General features: G+C 43.8%; 1 protein-coding gene across 1 annotated transcript; it reads left to right on the top strand.

Moving 5' to 3' along the window:
- Positions 1 to 11,890: 11,890 nt before the first annotated feature.
- LOC132570076 (olfactory receptor 10AC1-like) lies at positions 11,891 to 12,892 on the top strand. The gene has a single exon (XM_060236516.1). It carries the CDS (start codon positions 11,891 to 11,893, stop codon positions 12,890 to 12,892), a length of 1,002 nt encoding a protein of 333 aa, XP_060092499.1.
- Positions 12,893 to 24,040: the final 11,148 nt, after the last annotated feature.

The raw sequence follows: 24,040 nt of genomic DNA, 5'->3' as shown, positions 1-24,040 counted from the left end.
AAGCAAAAGGAACAAAAGCGGGGGGGGACTCTGAAGGGGGGGGTCAGGTGTGTGCAGAGAAGTGAATGGGCCTGGGTGGCCCGCAACACAACTGAACAAAAAGAAACTGCTGAGGGGATAAATTCCTTGTATCTTCCTGCATGAGATGTAACTGAGGTAAGTCAGAGACAAAAATATATCTGGAAGCTTGTGGAGGGATGGGGGATTGCGGTGAAAAAACAGTGTGCAGAAGTGTGAACACACAAGTATGTGGATACACATGAAACCCACACACACACATACTGCTGCTTCTCCACTGCATCGCTTCCTTCCAAGGCTGCTTTTCACAGAAGAAGCACCTGCTAGATTTTATAATGTTGTGATATATCCCTCAGCTGAACGATGGGGCAGGAGGAAAGTCATTGGGCCAAAACTGTACTTTCTGCACGGTTGTGGCTCCAGTGAGTTTTTATACCTTGAAAAGGAGTGAGGGGAATGTTTCGCTCTCTGGATGCTTCAGGCTAGCCCAATTTTGTCAGATCTCTGAAGCTAAGTAAGGTTGGCCACAGTCAGAATTTGAAGGGGAGACCAGGGTGCCTACAAAGAGGCACACATGGCAAACTACCTCTGAATGTCTCTTGTCTTAAAAACGCTATGGGGTCACTGTAAGTTGGCTGAGACCTGAGGGCACATTTCACCACATAGGGAAGGAACTGAACAACTGGAAGTGATAGCATGATAGAGTAGGAGGCCTAAGAGAAATGAAGCAGGAATCATTTTCTTTTATTCGATAAAAGCTCTACGATACAGCTCTCTTGAGCAGTGAATAGTTGTTGCTAATCACTTATCACCCAATAGACAAAAAGAGTAAAAAGAAATATTTATTTTGCAACTGCTAGAGTCCTTTTTGGATCCCTGTCAGAAAGTAGATGAGCAGGGCTTTTTTTCTGGGAAAAAAAGGTGCTGGGACTCTCAAGATGGAAATGAAGAAGAAACACACAGGTGCCCCTCATGAACTTCTAAACTTTTTTTGAGAATTTTGTTTCCACAAAGATGTTCCAGAACTCCATTCCACAATGTTCCCCCAGGGAAAAAATAGCCTTGACTATGAGCTATAGTGTCAATCTTATCTAAGTGGCAAGGGCAGATTTGTTCTGAATAAGGCAAACACATGAACCTATCCCTCATAACTTCCAAGGAGTGAACATTTAGTTTGGCCAGAGTGAACACCCTTAGCAGGCTTTGGGTAGACAACAGATAAGTGTAGGAGGGAAGAGAGTTTGAAGGTATAATACCAAAAAAATTGGGATGAACAAGTGTTGTGTGCTCTTCAGTGATCAATTTTACATAATTTCTAACCCAAACAAATGCTGCATGAAAACCTAGAGCCTGTACAGTGTCTACGTTAATAAGAGCCTGCAGTTTCTTTCCCATTCAGAGTCCATCTGAACACTGAAGGATTCCTTTAAAAAAAAAAAGTAGTTTCGTTTTCTGGTAGTTTTTTTTTCAGGCCATCCGTAATACAATATTTTTTAATGATCTCTGCAGACCAACTCTTGTCTGAGAGAGCGGTGCAGTGTCATCAGTATAAAGAGGAACTGGGGAGGGACGGTGGCTCAGTGGTAGAGCATCTGCTTGGGAAGCAGAAGGTCCCAGGTTCAATCCCTGGCATCTCCAAAAAAGGGTCCAGGCAAATAGGTGTGAAAAACCTCAGCTTGAGACCCTGGAGAGCCGCTGCCAGTCTGAGAAGACAATACTGACTTTGATGGACCAAGGGTCTGATTCAGTATAAGGCAGCTTCATATGTTCATATGTTCAAATATTGCAACTGGCCAGATGGGGTGGATGACAAAGCTCGTTAAAGGAAGTCGTGAGATCGTTCATATATAGGTTGAAACAAAAAAGGGGCCAAAAGGCAGTCCTGCCTAACGCCTTTATCAAGGTGAAATAGCTCAGTCAGCTTGCCGCCATAACCACAGCAAACCTGAGCTATAAGGTCCACACAAAGTCGCTGTGCGAGCCATAGCAGCCTTTTTTTCAATTGTGGGATGTCGCAGCTTTTCCCAGAGTCTTGTTGTATGGATACTATCAGAAGCCTCTTTCAATAAATCCTATGTAAAGGGTGTCATTCAGGAAATTGGTGTATTTTTCTGTCAGATGATATAGAACTAGACAAACGTCCAGGGTTGAATTACCCTTCATGAATCCTATCTGCTCCTGGCCCAGAACATCACCCTGTTCAAGCCAATCAGTTAAACCATCTAGCAAATACAAAAAAGAATAATTTGACCAAGCAAGATAATAAACTGATGGGGCAATAGCAGTTTGGGTCTGAATATCGACCCTTCTTGAAGACAGAAACTATTACTGTATGCCTCCAAAATGTTGAGATGATCCCAGACATGTTTATTTGTGAAGACAGTGGAGCTAGGATCTCTGCTCACCAGGATGGATTTGATTTGAAAAATTTGTTTGGGATAAGGTCTGCTCCAGGGACCTTCCCTGAGCAGAGATGGTAGATCAAGCCTTCAGCTTGAGAAGGCTTAGTCAGGCTAGCCAGGAAGATCAAGTTCAAGCAGCACTGAAGTAAGAAGTTCACTCCAAGTGACAAAGGTTTTTAAAATATGGCTCCCAGACATCTGAATGAATACAGAAGGAAATATTGCCATATGTTCCAGTTCCCTTATTAGTAATTGCCCAAAATGCTGAGTTGTCATTAGTATTTACAGCCAAAATTAAATATTCCCGGTTCCTGTGTAAGTTCTCCTTCTTCTTATGCTTTGTTAGATCTCTATAATGTCTCTTAAGAGACAAGAATTCCCTCCAAACAAGTACGGTATTACTGCTCTTTAACTCCCTACATTTTTGCTCTAGTTCTCTTTTGATAAGTCTGTAAGAGAGAGATGGTCACTGATACTGCTAATGCCCATCTCTCTCTGAATCTCAGATACTGTCCGATGAGAACTTTTCTCTTATCTGATTCTTTCTACTTCAGTCAGACAAGCATCTTTCTTGCCAAAATACTTTTTTTCCCTTATAAGATTCTCCTGAAATAAAATCTCTCTCTGACCTAGATTCTATCCTAGCAGCTAAATCTACAGTCTTATAGGCATCAAGTGAGTTTTCAAGTGCTTCAAACAGTATAAAATGACTTTGACCTTTCATGGGTTGTTTCCATAAGGGGACCAGTCAAAATTTTCCGCAACAACCATGTACCAAAATTTGGGGGCAGGGGGAGGGGGCGCGCAGGGGCTTCATGAAAGGAACACTATCAGGAAAAGACCTCATCACATCAGTAGATGCCTGTGGAGGAGTGGGGGATCAAGCCTGGTTCTCCTAGATAAAAGTCCTGCACTTAACCACTACACCAAATGGAACAAATGTAGCTTTGCATTCAGCTTCCAGAGGCAATTGCTCTCTGTTGTGGTTTCTCCCCAATGTCTTTGGTATTAGAAAGTATCATTCTCTTGAACATGCAGGCTTTGGATGACCACAAAGTTAATTTTGTTTTTATGGCTGAGGTGGACCCAGGGTTTTTTTGGTACCATAGGCAAGGTATCTGTGCCATCTCTCCCCCCACTTTCATCATAGAGAAAAGTGAGGAGCACTATATTTGATAAATACATAATATAGTTATATGTATTATTCTAAACAGAGAAAAGAGACTCATTTCAATCTAATTTGGCACCTCTTAAAGCCTGGTGCTTTAGACAGCCACCTAACTGACTCTGGTCATGGCTGATTATACATGACAGACTTGTCTGTCCTTTTTAAGTGGATGAGATATGCGTTCCCTGCATTCTGGATTAATATGAGATTGCTGACAACAGAAAATCCACAAGCTAGGGATAGAACTACAGGGCTGCGATCACACATTTATTGCGTGAACTGGCAAAATCCAGTTGGAAAGTGCACTGAAAGTGGATTGAAACTACATTATTTAGCATGTGCGATCACAGCCAGGAGATCTTTTTTGCAACAAATTCATAGAGATTATTTGAACTGGACCTTCTGTTAAAAGTAAACTGGCCCAGATGACAAGCTCAAAATGCATGGGATTTCCCTTTCCCCCCTCCTCAATAAACTCAATTTTTCACCTCTTACTTCGGTTTTTGTATTGTAATTGTATTTCATTTATTTCTACCCTGCTTTACTCTCTAATGGTAGCCCAAAGCAGCTTACAAAATGGTCCTCCCTTCTGCCTCATTTTGGGCAGGAGCTCACAGGATTGGAGCTCCAGAACCTCTAAATTTTATTGTTCTCTTTCGTTCTTACCCCACCCCCACCCCCAATACTTGCTTCTGGGATCCATTGTTCAAACCTCCTGTGAAAATTTTGTTGAACTCCAAGATCTGACGAACTTTCTAATGTTTTCCCCCACAAAAAAATGAGGAAATAATCAAAACATATCAAGCAGACAGATGGAAATCTTCCTCATGCCACTGCGGCCCCGTAGGAGAAAGCAATTTTAAAAAGTATGATGGGAGTAAGGCTTTATTATTACAATTATAATTCAAGAAGCATTTTAAGATAGATGCTGAGCTGATACAATTCAGTAGACATTCCAGTGATGTCAGGGATGCGTGGGATGTGCAAATGAGTTGCACTAATGAACTCCAGCACCTCTTTTTGTACAAAATGACCCCTGATTATATGTTGATAGACTGATCTTTGGTTGGTGATGCAAAAGCCAGTTGCGCACTCCCAGTCTTATCTGTCTTACAGGGTTTCTGTGAGGATAAAATGGTGGAGACAAGAACAACGTCAGCCACTGTGGGTTGCCATTGAGGAGAAAATTGTGATATAAATGAAGTGAGCATCTTCAGTCATTTCTTAAAAGCTAGCTGCTACTGCCATATCCCGAGGCAAGGAATTCCATAAGTTAATTATGTGCTGGGTGAAAAAGTACCGCCTAAACCTACTTGACAGTCAACTTCACTCGCTAAGGAGAAAAGCACATTTCTCCCTAGGCGCCATTTGTCATTTTCTAAACCTCGTTCACATCTCTCCTCGTAGGTCATCCTTTTTTTCTCCCTGAACTTCAAAGCCCCCCCCCCCCCCCCAACAATAATGCACAAGTACAGAAGGGGCTGGAAATATCCTGTGATGATGATATAAACCAAATCGACTGCCGTTGCCTGGAACATCGTGTTCAGGTTGTCCAACAAGAGAGTCCCGGGGAAAGCAAGAGAGATCAGGAGAGACACAAAGGTAGTTGACATTTGATAAGGTTATCTAGACAGTTATGTGTCTGATACGAGATATATGAGCGTATATTTAAATATATTATATGCCATGGTGGGATGGGTTTGTACAGAACATCTTCTGAACCTTCTAAATAAATGACAAAATCTTGTGAATGTAAACTTAGCTGGTTCGGAAGGGAATTGCCCATGTGAAAGATCAACAGCTACAGCAGGAGCTGACCAGAAGGTCTTGAAGCTAAAGGAGGAGATACTTTTAAAAATTAACTATTTCTCGCTATTTGTGCACTTGTGTTGCTAAACTTTTTTTTCCCCACGAGGATGGAATTTTTTATTGGGGGGGGGGGGGGATATAATCATGTATGATGGAATGGGGAAGTGAAAAAAGAAACCTTGCAAATAAATGTACCCTAGCTTGATCTTGTCAGACCTCAGAAGCCAAGAAGGATCAACCCTGTTTAGTATTTGGGTGGGAGATCAACAAGGAAGTCCAGAGTTATGATACAGAGGCTGGCAATGGCAAAAACCACCTCCGAACTCCTCGCAGTTGCCATGACTTAGCTGTGACTTGACAGCAAAAAGAGAGAGAAAAGCCAAATTCAACACCTTCTTAATGGGAAAAAAGGTAATTTCTTCTGTAGAATGTTCAATATTGATAAGTTATTGACTCACAGTATCTATGAGGTGCTGCTGTTATGCAAGTACTGAGTGGATTCTGTAGTGGGATGGTTAGTAGGGATGGGCACGAACCAGGAAAATGGAGGTTTGTGAACGTTCATGGTTCGTGGAGTCTCACGAACCACAGTTTGTTAACCTCCACAAACGTTGTTATTTCCTGAATCGATTCATGTTCGTGGGGTTAGTGAAGGGGGGCATTTTTAAATACCTCCCCCTTCTTCCCTGAGTTGTGACACAGCAGCATCACGTTTGCAGGAGTGAGGGAAAGTCAGTTTGCCTTCTGTTAAATTCTGGGTTTGATGCACGAGGAGGCTCTTGTGTAGTGACTAAAGCCCTTTGTTAGTGATACAGCGTATTTACTAAGTGACTACAAAACTACTGCTAAGCACCAGAACATGTGGCAATATCTACAATTGGGGTAGGAAAAACCCAGCCCCCAAGAAGCAGAAAACACCCTGTGGTTGTGCCCCTTTTTGGATCCTTCATTAGAATATGCATCCTCATTGGCCAGATCCTAGTGTCCTCTGATACTGGCTCCTAATTGGCCGGTTTGAATTATGCAGCCAATTGGGATGCAGCTCTTTGGATCCTCACAGTCTATTGTGTTGCACTCAAACTCAGGACACAATGCCCAGGCATGCCTTCACATACATAACATCTTCCCTTCACTTGTGGAGGTGTGCCGCCAAAGCAGTGTAATTCTGGAGGGAGAAGAGGGGCATTTTTAAAGGCCTCCTCCTCCTCCCTCCCAGAGTCACGCTGCAGTGCCGACATTTCCAGGAGCGAAAGGAAGGTGATTTGCCTTCCCTTCACTTGTGGAGGCATGGCGCCAAGGCTGTGCAACTCTGGAGGGGAGGGGGGGGGCATGAACAGAATGAACCACCACAGAAACCATGGTGGTTTGTGGGTGGATTGCAAACCATGAACCAACCTGGTCTGAGATGTAACCTGGTTCATAATTCGGTTTGTGTCCATCCCTAACGGTCAGTTCAGAGGACTGTCTGTGGTACATCCCCTCCCAGCTGTTCTCTGTGCAATTTCATGTTCCAGTCTTTTTTGTTGACATTATCTTTTCCTAATGGTGTACTCATACTACAGAAAACAACGAGCTCTTATCTCAGTTCCATTTGATTCCAACTAAAGGGTGACATGTCCATGCATTAACAATGTGTATGGCGTGGATTTACCCATCCCCAGGGAGCATTCCTCCAACTTATGTGGTTCTTCTCTTTTGGAAAACCCTCTTAAATTGGAAGATATCCTCTTAAGCTAGAGGAAGTGTTGCACCACATCTTCCCCCCCCCCACACACACACAACACTTGAAAATGAACATATATGGACATATGAAGCTGCCTTATACTGAATCAGACCCCCCACGGTCCATCAAAGTCAGTATTGTCTACTCAGACTGGCAGCAGCTCTCCAGAGTCTCAAGCTGAGGTTTTTCACGCCTATTTGCCTGAACCCTTTTTAGTTGGAGATGCCGGGGATTGAACCTGGGACCTTCTGCTTACCAAGCAGATGCTCAGCCACTGAGCCACTGTCTCTCACTGCGTCCAGACTTCAGTGGAGGATTTGTTTGTCTGTTTGTGCAGGGAGAGGAAAAATGAGATCTTTTACCTAAAGAGGCTGTGGAGGTAGCAAGCATTTCGTAGGAAAAGCATGACACGGATTTAAAGACATTTCAAGGCATAGATGGAATTTATTAAGGGATTTGGTACAACAGTGGGTGAGTGAGGGCTCATCCTAAGCAAGTATTAGTACATCTCGAATTAAGGTATGGACAAACAGTACATTGCTTATCTAAGCTAACAAAATAACAACAGCAACAAATTGACCAGAGCTCCTCCGGTTTGGAGCATGAGTCAAAATAAGCTAAGAGTGTAAATGGGGAAAATGGAGAATAGGACAGAGCAGTGGAATGTATTGTCACAGAGGAGTTCAGTCTTCTAGTTACGAGGGCAGGGGTCGTTTTGTAAAAAATAGGTAGTGGAGCTCATTAGCATAACTCATTAGCATATACTGCCCTCCCCCACCAGCCAAAAGCAACTCGATGCAAGAAAGGAGAGCCCTGGGTGAGCGAGGCCTGCTTGGGCTGGCTAGAGATCCAGCCAGCCCAAGAAGGCTTCACTCACCTGGGGCTCTCCTTGGCTGCCACCCCCCCCCCAGTCAAAAGGCCAGCAAGCTGCCAACCGCCCAGAATCATATAAGAAGTGGAGAAAGGGTGGCAAGGGCTTCTCCATGGAGTTAATGAGGGCTGCCGGGGGCATGGCAAAGCACCTGGTGGCTGGCTGGCTGCCCATTCTCCTAATCCAAGGATTCTTATGCAGCTGCACCTACTATTCAATGCACAAGGTGGATAGGTGGAGAGAAGGAAGGGGAACCCCCAGAAAGGTTCAGAAGCTGCACTTCTGTGAGCTCCTGCTGAATTCAAGGCCAGTATGAGGGTATAAATAGCAGGAAAGTGCCAGCTTTCTGTTTGGTGCAAGTGTGCAAAGAAATTAGCTGAAAGAAGGACAGATCCACTATGCTAGGAGCCCATTTTGTAGTCCAATTCAGATTCAGTGAATTTCTGCAAGAAAGTAGACCAACCATGAGGTAGAAAATGGCAAGAAAGGTTTAGAGGCGGAGAGGTGCCATTTATTCACCTTTACTTCCAATGAGAAGGGAACAGTGTCTCTGCTGCAATGGAATTGGGTTCTGCCTAGAAACTTGGAATCCTTTAAGAATTTTACGGGTGTGGAGGAGAGAAAGAATTTCAAATATGAGTGATTAATCAAGTATGGGGAAATAGGGGAAATGTCAACCTGTGGTTTTCTGTCCAGAATACCAGCTCTGTTCAACCAAAGGACCAGGAAGAGAGTGGTGGTCCTCTGAATAAATTTCTAGAGTGGCAAGTCTGCTTAACAAAGGTGAGTAGACAGATGATAGGCCTGACCTTGGGTTGCCAACCTCCAGGAGGGGGCAGGATATCTCCTGGAAGTCCAACTGATCTCCAGACTACGCAAATCAATTTATTTATTTAATTAAAACATTTATTCCACTTCTCCTCCAGTAAATGACTCCTTTGGAAAGTGGACTGCATGGTGTTATACCCAACCGAGGGCCCTCCCCTCCCTAAATCCCATTGCCTCAGGCTCCACCCTCAAATCTCCCGGTATTCCTGAACCTGGGGTTAGTAACCCCATGTTTGGTCTTACTTCTCATTAATTTGCTAGAGAACTCTACATTGTAAGGCAAGTTCCCGGATGGTTCTAGAAGAAGTTATTCTTCTGCAAACCTGGATCGTTAATTATGGCCTGGATTTTGATGAGGAAGCCCTCAGGAAGCCAAACAACGGAGCTAAAGGGGGCAGGGGATCCCCCAGTTTGGGCCCCCCCACCGCTTCCTGAGGAAAAGATGGCCTAAATATGCATCAGGAGAAAGAGAGACCGCAGGCTGGAATTGCTGTTATCTCTTGCCATTAATGGCTTCTAACACCATATAGCCAATTCCAGTCATTTAAAGGATGGTTCCAGCTGTGCAGGTGCAAACTGAGAACAAATTGCAAGCCATTCTCAGTTTTGCAAAGGAATAGGTCATTTTAATGACTTGACTGTGATGCAAGGGGATAAGTGCTACATTGTCAGGAAAATTCAGATCTCAGACTGGGCAAAAGCAGCCAAAAGCAAGTACTGGGCAGGTAGAACAAGCAGCTACTGGGCAGATGCAAAGTTGCTTGACCCAAATGTCTGCAACCACAATCATCAGGACAAGTCAAGCAGGAGCTCGCCTTGCATGTTACTGAAGGAGTCCAGCCGGGTAAGTTTGCTTGGTAGTTGTGTTTGCGTCAAAGTCCACAGAATGCTCACATTCTTCCATGTCGAAACACACCGCTCTGCCATTCTCATGTCTGGTTTCACCCTGAGGCCGTTGCCTCATATTAGGACTCCTTCTTATGGGAGAGCAAGCAGAAACATGCCTGTTGACTCAGTGCAAGAGCAGAAGGAAGCAATCTGGGAACTGTACGGAGGACTCACTGCTCAGAGTGGCCTGCCTCCCTACACCTCTGTCCCCCTTCCGCAACCTTGTTAGAACTTGTCCATTATGTAAGGGCTTTTCCCAGAAAGCCACAGGCTGGTTTGCGGCTCTTCTGTTTGAATGTCACTCTCTTTTTATTTTGTTTTCTAATACATTTAATTGCAATAAGAGCCAGAGTGGTGTAGTGGTTAAGAGTGGTGCACTCTAATCCAGAGAACTGGGGGTGATTCCCCACTTCACATTAAGCCTACTGGGTGACTTTGGGCCAGTCACAGTTGTCTCAGAACTCTCTCAGCCCCACCCACTGACCTCACAAGGTTCTTGATGTGTGGAAGGGAAGGGAATGGCAACTTGAAGCCACTTTGAGATTTCTGAGGGTAGAGAAAAGCAGAGGATAAAAAACCCAACTCTTCTTCTTCAAAATCATTATAGTCTGCTCATGCAAAAAAATAAGTAAATAAATAAAGGGGACCACAAAATCAAATTAAAATTCCTTCACCATTATCTCGCATAAGACCTATGGTGGCCAACAGTCCTTTCTGCCTCAATCATAGCTCAAATTTCAAAAATACATCTTATTATTCCAACCCATAGCCCCAAAGGAAAAAAAAAAACTTTACCACAAGCCTTTTCTAAAAAGTCCTGACTTACAGGTATCCCTGAAGACTCGAAGAGCTGGAAGCTGGCAAAAACTATACATTTCAAATCAGTCAGTCACATTTTATTTGTATCCCGCCCTCCCCGCCAAAGCGGCTCAGGGCAGCTAACAAGAACTTAATGCATACATTGTACAATAAATAACATTTTAACTACAATTGATTAAAATCTATTAAAATTCTAAAAAAAGGACATTAGTGTATTTGGTGCTATGATCGCTGGCAAGTTTGCTTAGCAGTTTAGCAGTTTCAGCTGGTGAAGGCCATTCGGAACAAGATGGTTTTGCAGGCCCTGCGGAACTGTTCAAAGTCCCGCAGGGCCCGCATTTCTTCTGGGAGCTGATTCCACAGCTGTGGAGCCATAGCAGAAAAAGCCCGAGTATGGGTACTCTGGAGTTTTACCTCTTTATCATAACTACAATATCATTTAAACAAGTCATGAACACCAGACAGGGCATAAAAATGAAACACCAGCACCATCATCCTAAAATGCTCTCCATAAAGCAACCTGCAGGCTAGAAGAAGATCATAAAACCAGCCTAAATATGGAATGTTTTAGTAAAATACTTAGCCAAAAATAAATGTTTTGACTGGGCATTTACCATGACCCATAAACTTATTTACTAACATATATATTCCAGCTTTCTGGCTGAACGAAGAAGCAAACCAGCTAACAACATCACTGTCTCCTCCTCCATTTTATCTTCACAACAATAACTCCATGACGAGAATAACTTTATGACATACATCAGGCTGAGCAAGAGTAATTGGCCAAAAGTCATCCAGAAACCTCTCCCATGGGGTGTTCTAGCCAAGTAGAGGTGGTTTCCATAGGGTCTTCCAGGTGAGAGAGGAGTGGAGGTGATTTGCTATTGCATTTCCTTGTGTAGTAAGCATAGCTCTCATTTTCCTCAGTAGCCTCCCATCCAACTACTGGGTATGATGGTAGTGGGAGGTTAAGTGTAGTGGACTCTAATCTAGAGAACCATATTTGAGTCCCCACTCCTCCTCCAAATGGAGCCTGCTGGGTGATCTTAGGCCAGTCATGGTTCTCTCAGAACCCTCTCAGCCCCACCATTTACCTCACAAGGTGTCTGTTGTGGTGAGGGGAAGGGAAGGGTGGTTTGAAGCCACTTTCAGACTCCTTAGGGTAGAAGAAAGTGGGGTATAAAAACCAACTCTTCTCCTTCTGCTACTGGCTTGACCCTGGTTATTTTCCAAGCTCAGATGAGCTTGGACTAATCAGAGCTACCCAGGTCAGCAATTTAAATAAACAGATATATAAAAATAAATTCCTATCCTTATGCTCAGGCTTCCATTTCTTTCCTTGCAGACATAGTCGTGGAACCTGCATGGAGAGAGGTAACCACTCATCTGGCACAACCATGGAATTCGTGCTGCTGGGATTCTCTGAACTGCATTACCTGTGGGGCCTCCTCTTTTTCGTCTTCCTCATAGTGCACTTGGCGACTCTGGCCGGGAACCTTCTCATCCTCTTGGCTGTGACTGTTGAGCATTCCCGCCCCCCCATGCTCCTCTTCCTCTGCCAGCTCTCCGCGATCGAGCTCTGTTACACTCTTGTCATCGTCCCCAAGACGCTGGCTGATCTCATTTCCCCCGGGGGGAGCACCATTTCCTTTGTGGGCTGTGCCACCCAAATGCACTTCTTCGTGGCTCTGGGAGGGGCCGAATGCTTCCTCCTGGCCGCCATGGCCTACGATCGCTATGTGGCCATCTGCCAGCCGCTGCACTACGCGGTCATGATGAGCCAGGAGTTCTGCCTTCAGCTGGCCATAATCTGCTGCCTCGGTGGCTTCACCGTGTCACTGTGCCTGACTGTGGCTGTCTTCCGCCTGCCCTTCTGCAGCTCCCGCCGTATCAACCACTTCTTCTGTGACATTCCTGCTCTTCTACACCTGGCCTGCACAAAGAGCTACATCAGCGAACTGCCTCTGCTGGCCGCCTGCATCCTCCTCCTCTTGGTCCCTTTTGTGCTCATCCTCATCTCCTACTCTTACATCACTGCAGCTGTGTTGCGGATCCGGGACTCGGCCGGCCGGGGCAAAGCTTTCTCGACCTGCGCCTCGCATCTGGCTGTTACCCTCTTGCACTACGGCTGCGCCACTTTCATGTACGTCCGGCCCAAGTCCAATTACTCCCCAAATCGGGACAAGATGGTGTCTCTGGTCTATACCAACATTACCCCTTTACTCTACCCTCTGATTTATAGCCTCCGGAACAAAGAAATCAAAGGAGCAGTGAGGAAACTGCTGCAGAAGAAAGCGGCCCAGCCAAATTGGAACATCTTGAAGTGTAGGTCTGGGCTGTGTGAGCATGCATCCCAGAAACCATAGATGGTCTCTTATCAGTCAGTAAAATCAGCCAACATGATCTGGGCTCAAATGTGGTTTGCTGATCTCAGTAGCCGCGCGCGTTCTTGAAGAGAAAGCTCAGAAATGAAATTGCTAAAATGCAACTAACATCCTTCCAGTAGTCATACTGAAAGAAAAGCAAGGAAAAGAAAAGCATTTTTCCATCGTGGGGTGTGAGAGGAGGTATGAAGAAATGTTCTTTTTCTCTGGACAGGGAACAGGCAGGAGGGTGATGGGGAAGACAGTTCAATTGTTTTCCAGACTTAACTCAGCCCATCTTCACACAAATGCTAATAGGTCTAGACAACGGGATGGTCAAGCTCCCTCCACACACACACACACACACACCTTCAAGCAAGAAGAGAGATTTAGAGGAATTAAATACTAGAGAGACTTCAGGAAGAAAGAAATTGGAGATCTACCAGGAAAAGCCTTTTTGACCAAGCCTGACCTGGTCACTGAAAAAAATAGGTGATAAAACTCAGGGGAGCAAGGAGGAAGGGCTCTTTGTGCTGAGTCTATTAGAGCAGACAGAACTCTTAACCGAGGTCTGAAGGAGGCTGCCATTTAATCATGTGCTGTCCTGAAGAGCTAGAAGAAGCTTCAAGCCAATGACAACTCTGTAGAGATTGGTAACTTCTTAAGCTAAGGAGCCTGTCCAACATTTTGACATTTGATAGGGAGATGTTCTAGAGAGAGGGACAGAGAAGTTGCATTTTACCCATTTCTTTTGAATCCCTTGCTCAGTTTGGTGCAGTGCTAAAAGTATGCTTGTGAACATTTTCTTTTTAATAAATACTTTATGACTTTTGATGCTAGTAGTGGTTCTCTGTAGACCTTCACCATCTTGGACATACTATTCTAAAAGGAGTGCCAGGGGGAAGGCTGGTACATGGCAAGTGGTTATTCCTCCAGGGGCACCCAAGGCAGTAAAGTGTCCGCATGGTCACCAGGAGCTGGGTGGCGGGAAGCACAGAGGCAAGACCTCAGAATTTGGAAAGGAAGCTGGGAGTCCTGGCCCTTCCAGCAGGCAATTCCTTACAAAGATCAGGTGGTGATCAGGGAGAAAAGTCTCTCCAAGTGTTGGGGACACCTTGGAGGGCAGGGTAGAACAGGGTCTGCAGGCCAGAACTGGCTCGTTCAACCACAGGGAGGTAAGGGGGAATTCTGCCCCATTCCCTTCCCTTGAGTGTTCACAACTGTCTAAATATTGGAACATCTAAAAGGTGTTTGTTTCAGGAGAAATAAAATGATGCAGCCAGTGGGAAATCCACCCAGCTGCACACCCAGCAGTATTTCGGTTTCATTTCTAAAGTAGGTTTCATTTTTCTGTTTCCACTGCTTCCTTACCCTGCCCTCTTCGCATTTTAGCTTCTCTTTCTGTTGACCAGCCCAATTGATTTTCTGCTGGAAAAAAGAACATTGGTAAGTGAAATTGTTTTTTTACGGGATCTCTTCACTGTGGTAGCAGATGAACTAAGGATGGCAAAAAGAGCATATATGCAGTATATGTAGAGAGATTACCGAAAAGGGATTTTAATCAAATAAAATCAATGGCTGTTCAACAGTAGAAGCAGGAGGATTGTTGTGAAAGCCTGGGCAGGTTTGTACACTTAGAAACTGTCATTTGCACTGCTTTGAATTAAAACCAGCGGGGGGTGGGATTTGTGGTGTGGCTGAGGTGGATAGTCACATTTTCTTGGGCTCTATTTTAAAAACCCTGTGCTATAGTATTCCACATAATAAGAAGTACCAAAATTCTGTTTTGCAATGCAAATGCTTAATAAAAAAGCATTGTGGAACGGTTAACTACAACAATTTCCTGTGTTTCCTTCTTAATTACAGCGTATGCAGTTGTTTTCCCCTATACTTTTTTTTTTGTTTGCCTACTCCCTACTCTCAGTGCTGGTCTTTCCCCTCCACACACCACTGGAAGGATTTGGGGGACTTAATTTTTTTTTTTTTAAAGAGATAATTGATATTGCTATAGTGTTAAGCTACGGCAATGTCAGTTGCCAGGTTTAGGCTATAGTAGTATGTCAACTAAGAGCCCCGTGGCGCAGAGTGGTAAAGCTGCAGTACTGCAGTCAGAGCCCTCTGCTCACGACCTGAGTTCAATCCCAGCGGAAGTTGGTTCAGGTAGCCGGCTCCAGGTTGACTCAGCCTTCTATAAAATGAGTACCCAGCTTGCTGTGGGGAAAGCGTAGATGACTGGGGAAGGCAATGGCAAACCACCCTGTCTGCTGTGAAAATGTTGTGAAAGCAACGTCACCCCAGAGTCGAAAAACGACTGGTGCTTGCACAGGGGACTACCTTTACCTTTTAGTATGTCAACTATCAATTTAAAAACATAAAAAACCCATCCAGTGAAATAGCAGTGATGGGGATCTGTTGAAAGGAAAAAGGCCCTGATGTGGGCAGAACGAAAAAAAAATGCATATCTTTGCTTCCACATTACGCGTAAAGGAGCTTAACTATGATCTTTTCCAGACCATCATCCCAAGCTGGATTTGAAAAAGCAGGGGGGAGGGGGGACATGGAAAATGGACAGCTAGGGGATGGCATTATGTGAGAGCTTATCTATCTATCTGTCTGTCTGTCTGTCTGCCTGTACCACCATCATCATCATCTATCTAGAGGTGCTCTGAATTCTGAGTGTATGGCATATGCCTGTTTAGTTTATGCATATATTTGTTCATTTGTGTGTGTGTGTGTTGTGTGTTTGGTTAGTTTAGATCCAAATAGGCAGCAATGTTGGTCTGAAGTAATAGAACAAAATAGGAGTCGATTGCAAGTTTAGTTTATTTGATTTATATCCCACCCTCCCCATCGAAGCAGACTCAGGACGGCTCACAGTACATAACAGAATAACAATAAAAACAATTAAATTTGGTGCTAATTTCCATGCAGTTTAAGGATGGTATTCAGTGATCTTAAACATCCACTTAGATATAATATCTCGCCGTTGTTGGGGGGGGGGCGCTGTTATTTATATGAGCTGTGTGCTCCATGCTTCTCATTTTACGTTTTAAAATGAATATTCATCTATTTAGTCAAGCCAGTTTTGTGACAGTCCTAATTAACAGCACTTGGTTAGAGTATTATCTGACTTCATTATCAATTAACTACTTAGCTCCTTCCTTGGAGGATTTTAAACAGAGGCTAGATGGCCATCTGACAGCAATGAAGATCCTGGGAATTTACGGGGGGAGGTGTGAGTTTCCTGCATTGTGCAGAGAGTTGGACTAGATGACCCAAGAGATCCCTTCCAACTCTATGATTCTATGATCCTAGCCAGTCTGCCTCTGGCCTTCTAGTGAGTAAGTAACTTCGCTCCTTTTGTGCTGATTGTAAATTAGTCATTTTAAAATACCTGCTAGTGTCATAACAGAGCTTTTAAAACATACAGTTAATTGGCTTTATTTTAACCAGCTGCTGGATTTCCCTTCTTTTACCATGTCTAGGAAAAGAAATCAGCCCTCTGACTTTTGTAGGCTCCCAGCCAACAAATAAACTAAGCTACCTTCTTTGACTATAAGATTAATACTAGCAATCGTTTTTCACCTTTACTCGGTAACTCTTATTTCTCAAAGGCAAATAAATTACAAGTTAATTCTTAAATTCTGCTGCATTACTCAGAACTCTACACGGCCTAAACATAATCCCATGCTGCCCTCTCCTGACTGAGGGAAAGGATTTATGCCCTGAGAAGGATACCCATCAGATTTTGGACTCTCAGACTTTTATAATTGCTGAGACTCTAGGAAAGATTTATGATGAAATCAATCCCTTGTACCTAGAGTCCAAGGCAGGTCCAATTCAAGAAATATCTGGGAAGCTGACAGGGCTCTTCTTACAGGGCCTGCTGTAAACTGCAGGAGGATTGGCTACATCAGCGGGGTGGGACCTAATATGCAAAGGAGTTCCTGCTACAAAAAAAAAAAAGACCTGCTCATATCCAGGCCTTGGATTCAGTAGGAGCTCACAGAAGAGCAGCTCCTGAACCTTTCTGAGAGTTCCACTTCCTCCTTCTGAAAGTTCCATCTCCTTGTCCATTGAATAGTATGTGCAGCTGCATAACAATCTCTGGATGAGCTCCACCACCTGTTTTTCTACAAAATGACCCCTGTTCATATCTAATCTAAAATGAGGGCCACATCGATCACTGATAAGGAGTGTTGCATACAACCTGTGAGCCAAATGTGCTTCCCTGCCCAGTTCGGAGCACACTTGGAGTCCTGTGTCAAATGAAAACTGATTAATTAATTAAGAGAGAAACTGTACAGAGGGATAAAGACCCTCTGGAACCAACAGTGGAATACAGGAAGTGCAGGTCATTTTATATCTAAAATGACATCACCCAAAATTATGCATAACAGTTATAATTGGTCCTTCGGGTGCCAGACCTGTCCCTATCTTATTGGATAACCCCCCCTCGGAGTTACTTAAGCTGATGTGAAAGTGTCTCTCTTGCATTTTTCAGAGTTGCATGCTACATTTTGATACCGTGTATACAATTATTTTCAAGTACACATGGGTCTAGAAGTCTTTTAGCTTGCAAGTTCAAGAAGTAACTTTGCTTGCAGATTTCAGATGCCGCATTCCTTTGTCCTCTTCTCACCGTTTGCTTGCCTCTTGAAATATCCCATCTGGAGCAAGAACAATGGCCCCTCAGGAGATGCTGTCAACATCAGGAAGCTAGTTTCAATAATCCAGATGGAACTTCACATGAGAAATGAAATCTAATACAGAAAGGCTATATAACTAATCAATATGTCTCCTGCATTCCGATGTGATTCTGAATGTAAAATATGATTTTTTTGATGCGCGAGTTGGCAATGCAAGCTGAAATGTGCAAATAAGTGACCATGTCTATCAGGAGAAAAGCAAAACTCTTGCCAACAGCGTACTAAACTTTTTCCAAAATGGAGGCCAAAATGATGTTCCAGGTACCGTTCAAGTTTTATACCTAACAGTCATTGCTATTATCCTTTACGGAGTAGCCATAAGGATTGTCTCAATAAATGAAAACATTGACCATCTTCTTTTATATTTCCTGCAAAAAATAATAAATGTTTCTCATGATATGTGTCTCTATTCAAGACTGTTCAAGCCATATTTGAGTGGCAAGGGCTACCTGGCACTCCTGAAAGAAGGTATCAGTTTTGGTCAGATCAATGTGGTTTAAGACTGTTTTTCAGAATCTGTTGGGTTGTGATGTTAGTTTCAATGTTATCCTGGCCCTGGGCTTTCATACAAAACTTGCTGTTGTGAAAAATTGTGCAAAATCAATTGATCACCAAAGTTCTGTCTTTTGAGCACGCTGCACCTGTTCATCCCAATTTTTTTTGGGGGGGGGCAGTATTCCACCTTCATAAACTCTTCCCTACTACATTTATCTGTTGTCTTCTCGAAGCCTGTTAAAGGTGTTCATTCTGGCCAGGCTAAATGCTCTCTGACAGTTACGAGGGGTAGGGTCAAGAATTTACTTATTCAGAACAAATCTACCTCTAGTTCTTACATAAGATTGACACAATAGCACATATCCTTCTGGAGTGTCCTTTGTATGCTAATTTCAGGAGGAGTTCTATTTCACTATGTTTGCAAGCTCATTTTGACGCATATTCCTGTGATCTAGTTACCTTTTTACTTGCTGATAGGAATCCAAAAACATAATATAGTGGGTTCAATGCATGGAAGAGGCGAGGTGAAAGTGATCATAGCTCTTTATGCATAGTATAGACAGCACTTGAAGACTGGGGAATGGGCCAATGGGGCCAACTATATGTACACATCAGGGTTCCCGTGCCAGCACGCTATTGGACCATTCAAACCAGCAGGGGGGCCGTGATTGGAGCAGGGCGGCAGGGATTTGGATCCTGCTGCCCATTGTTCCCAAGTCCCCAAGCTCTGTTCATAGGGCTCCAATGAGCCAGGCAGGAACACCGAATTCAGTTCTCACTTGAGTCCACATACACAACAAAAAAGAACTCTAGCAGCTGCAAAAGTTGGTAATCCTTTTGTCTACTGGGCGATAAGTGATTAACAAAAACTATTCGTGGCTCAAGATCAATGTATTATAGAGCTTGTATTGGATAAGAGGAAAGAAAAGGAGAGAGCTTCTTTATAAGGGCCCAGACTACTGATTTTAGCACAGAATTCTCAACCTATACAGCCAAAGGCTTTGGACCCAGTCCTGTGAAAAGACCACAAATTTGGAGCCACTTAACACAAAACAGTTTCCTCTATCAGAAGAAACACTGTACAGTGTACACCAGGGGTGGCCAAACTTGCTTAATGTAAGAAGAGCCTCATAGAATAAATGTAAGATGTATGAGAGCTGTAAAACATGAACATCAGATATACAAGAGCTGCAAGACAGAAAGGAAGGAAGGCAAATAGATGGGAGGGAAGGAGAGGTAGAAAGAAAGCAACTTTAACTTTAAATGCATTGTCCAAGCTGCCAGCTGGCTTGGCTTGGAGAAGTGATTTAAAGAGACAAATGCCTTCTCCAATCTTACCAACAGGGCAGGTGAGGGCTTTGAGAGCCACACAATATGTGTACAAGAGCCACATGTGGTTCCCGAGTCGCAGTTTGGCCACCCCTGATGTACACTGTCATATATGAAGATCACACAAGCATCTATTTTGTTACACTGACTGGAGATCAACTGCTTGCTGTGGCTCCCTAACAAGCGCACACTACTTTTTCGAAACCCAGATTTTTTTAAAAAAAAATTATTTTTTTTGTGATTCTTTTATGTAACGAATGGTGTACAGGACACGAATCTACATGTTTTGTGAGTTTTACCCAGGGCTTTTTTTTTCTGGGTAACATGGTGGAACAGGGTTCCGGAACCTCTTAGTGGAAACAAAATTCTCAAAAAAAAAATGTTCAAAAGTTCATGAGGGGCACCCATGTGTTTCTCCTTCATTTCCCTCTTGAGAGTTCCGGCACCTCTTTTTTCCAGGGAAAAAAAGCCCTGGTGCCGAACTTCCTCTTTGTTGGTTGATAGATCCATCCAGTCAGTGCTTCCTTGCCTCACACAGGAGATCTCTGTATGATAGCAGCATGTTTGCCCTTAAGGAGCACAAAGCAGCTAAGGGGGCGATTTGCCACAGGAAAGCAGCATGACGGAAAGGGTTAATGATCCCCAATACTGATCTGAATCCCTTTGTGGTTGTTGTCACCCTTCCACAACTGTCTCTCGGCAACTTAGGATGACTGTTCTGTGTCAGGAGATGGGAGTGAGTGCCATGATATGCTGCTGCTTAGGGGTGTGCCAATATTTTTTTCTTTTAATGTTTACATTTCCCCCCAAAAAAAACTTTGTTCACTTAAATTAAACATGTGCATTTTCCTTATTACCATTTTTTGTTTCCATTGATTTCAATGGGGAGAAAAACCTCATCTCTCTAGCTGTAACTTCTCCGCTTTTCCCCCCATTTAATGTGGAAAACACAGTAGGGGCACGGAGACAGACATTATGCTTGTATCCAGATGCAAATCTTTCCCTTTGTAATTAATGTAGGCTTCGGCTATGGGTGAATGTTTGCGGTGATTCCCGTACAAACACACGTTCTTGTATATCAGATTGCAAGCTCTTTGGAGCCTGTTTTGGCCCCACTCCAAAAGTGATAACAATCATTAAGAATGACCCAGGTGGGCAGCCGTGTTGGTCTGAAGTAGTAGAACAGAGTAGGAGTCCAACAGCACCTTTAAGATCAACAAAGTTTTATTCAGAATGTAAGCTTTTGTGTGCATGCATACTTCTTCAGACGAGGGAATGGGGCACAGTGAGAAGAAATACATAGAGCTGGTGGGTTAAGAGTGTAAACTGATACAGAGTTAGGATCAAATGGCAAAATAGTGTAATAAGTTGGAAGACCATTTGGTCTGGATAGCATTTGCCTGGGAACCCAATAAAACGTAATAAAAGTTGCCTGTTAATTGCTCCTGCTACAAGTCTAGGTAAAACAAAAGGAAATGTATATCCTAGTTCACACATCTCTGATGTAGCCAAACCTGCAAGAGCTTACAGTAGCCTCTATACTAACAGCCCTGTAAACTCTTGGAGGATTGGCTACATCAGAGGTGTGTGGCCTATGCAAAGGAGTTCCTGCTACCAAAAAAAGCCCTGAAGATTGTAAGCTCTCTGGAGTCCAGGTTAAAGGTTAAAGGTCTCATTTCAAAGTGATATCAAGACAGGCAGCATTACAGAGGGGCACAGAGACAGGTGTTCTGCTTGTACCCCCCAATAAGCTAGAGCGTCTGAGAAAACCATAAGAGTTTTTCCGGAATTGCCTAGAGAGGCTGCCACGCAACGTTGCCGGCTTCTAGGTGACGTCATCTCTCCGGCGATTGCAAGATCTCTTCTGTGGAAAGATCTGCACCGATTTTGATTATTAGAAGCTTTGGTGCATCGTTATCTCCTCATCTTTCTAAACTTCTTCCTCATCTCTGTGACCTCCTTGAACTTTCTAAAGAGTCCAGGGGCTCTTTATACACAGAGGTGTATGGCTCCACCTTTCCTTCTAAACTCGAGCGCCCTCTAATCATGCCCTTTCCACGTTTTCCCCTTTTGCTCACGTATTGTTTCAAATCTGCTTTGCTACAATCTTCCTTATGCAGTTCAAGCACATTATCATGCTATCTGGTGACCATTTATGGAGGTTCAGGTTGCCAGCTCTGGGTAGGAAGTACCTGGAAATTTTGGGATGGAACCTGGGGAGGGCAGAGTTTGAGGAAGGGAGGGAACTCAGCATGGAACAATGCCATAGAGCAGGGGTGTCAAACTCATTTGTTATGAGGGCCAGATCTGACATAAATTAGACCTTGTTGGGCCAGACCATGTTGTGTAGGGGCCGAGCCGTGTCAGGCCGGGCCATGTGCGTACCTATTTAAGGTTAGGTAGCAGAGAGATAAATGTATAAAGAACATAGACAAACACAAATATATATTTTTTAAAAATTAAAACATGCTTAAAACGTTAGCACTCATGGGTCTTAAAGATGCTTTCTTTGTATTTCTCCCATGGGATCTAGAGAACTGGGCAAAGGAAACTCTGGCTCTTTCCTTCCTTCCTTCCCCAGGGGACTAAGACAAGAAGGAGTCTCAGCCAATAGAAAGAAGAGAGGTTTGGCTCGGTAGCTCTGCTGTGTGATTGAGAGAGCCTGGCAAAGCAAGCTCTCCCTCCCCCCTTCCTCCTCAAAGGAGGAGCCTCAGCCAATGGAGAAAACAGAGGCTTTGCTGTGTAGCTCCTGTGCAATTGAGCAAGCTTGGTAAAGCAAGCTGTGATGCAGAAGGTGTCAAGTCTGTCTATAACTCTGGCTCAACCATTGAGCATTCTGGGTAAAACCAAAGTATAACCAAATGCTGCTAGCACACCCTCTCCCTACCCCCCTTCTTTCCTGTAGAGAGTATCCTTACTTTGAAATGGAAATATGTGAAAGTCTTATCTGTGCCTTCTCAGCCCTGGCTCACGGAAGGGAGGCAGGAGCCTACAATGATCAAGGCCATGCAGGCCTAATCAACATGACTGAATGATTTTGTAACATCTATGTGTGAATGCTCCCTGCATAGTCCCCCCCTCCTAAGGAATCCTTTTGAAGTATCGCTTATATGCAATGTATCTACAGTATATTCTTTAGTCTTTTCAAACCTTGGCTCAGGCCACAAGTATCAGTATCAATAAAGTAGCTTCTTTGTATCAACAACGACTCGTTATTGAATCTGCCGACTTGACAGAAGGAAGCAAGAGAGGGAGAAGGAAGCAGATGATAGCCAGTAGCTCGGGGGGCTGATAGGAGCCCTCTGGGGGCCTGATTCAACCCTCAGGCCGCATGTTTGACACCCCTGCTATAGAGTCCGCCCTCCTAAGCAGACATTTTCTCCAGGGCAACTGATCTCTGTCATTTGGAGATCACTGTAATAGTAGGAGATTACCACGTCTCACCTGAAGGTTGGCAACCCGGCTGGAGGTTCTGCAACACATCAGCACCATTTTCCTTTCATCTGCCTTTCACATCCACCATTTTCTTCACTGTAACAATGAAGGGCTCTTTGAGGATTTTTTTTTAAAATCAGCATTTGCTATTGTACGTTAATGAAATGGTGCTATAATGACATTTTACCACATTCTGCTACTTCTTCTAAATCCCAGGTTTGGTTTTTAAAATGGCATACCCTCCCCTATTACATCTTGTTGGAGAAATATAAGGGTAAAGGTGTAGCCTGTTTTTCCCCAGCTTGCTTGCAAAAGAAGAGAAGTTTCAAGACAGCTGGAAGAATGGCTTGAGCAGCAAATTTCTTCCTGCTTCAGCTTGTCTTGCAGTTTCCTCCTTCTCTGATGGCTACATGGAAGTTTCCCCAGTGGGATGATGTGGCTCCCTAAGATCATTTGAGCTCAACAAAATGGCATGGAGAGAATACTTAAGAAGGGTATCACCAGATAAGGTGGTACTAATCAAAATTGGCCATTGGTGCCTGTAAATGCCAAGGTCCCTTGTCATTTTCTAAAGTTCAATATATGTAACTTGCGTTAGGCTGTGCCAGCTTGCTAAGCTTAGCTTTACTTTGTCACAAAGACAAGAATGTATTGTAGCCCACAAACTCAAAGCACCACGTTGATTCTCAAGGTTATCTTTATCTCTTTGTGGAGACAGCATAACGGCTCACTGTGGCTCTGTTCACACAGTGTGTTGAGTCTGTGTTAAACTGACCCGCTTCTGTTCCAAATATCTTTGTTCCAGATATTATTGATCAGACTGCCATACTGCAATTCAAATCACTCCGTGGCGAAACCATCTTCTGCCGCCCACACGACGGCACCATGCAGTTCTTTTTTTCCTCCACGATGCGCATAATCGTGGAGGAAAAAAAGAACTGCATGGTGCCGTCGTGTGGGCGGCAGAAGATGGTTTCGCCACGGAGTGATTTGAATTGCAGTATGGCAGTCTGATCAATAATATCTGGAACAAAGATATTTGGAACAGAAGCGGGTCAGTTTAACACCTAGGTTAAAACATTATGTGGTTATGCACATATCGCTAAGTAGTAAAAAAAAATGGCGACCATAAACCAGATGTCTGAGGCTCGTTTTGCTCTGGGGCGGCCTTCAGACATCCAGA

Source organism: Heteronotia binoei, chromosome 4, assembly GCF_032191835.1.
Source record: "Heteronotia binoei isolate CCM8104 ecotype False Entrance Well chromosome 4, APGP_CSIRO_Hbin_v1, whole genome shotgun sequence".
NCBI lineage: Eukaryota > Metazoa > Chordata > Lepidosauria > Squamata > Gekkonidae > Heteronotia > Heteronotia binoei.
The sequence above is the reverse complement of the archived record's forward strand: the minus strand, read 5'-3'. Positions and strand labels throughout refer to the sequence as shown.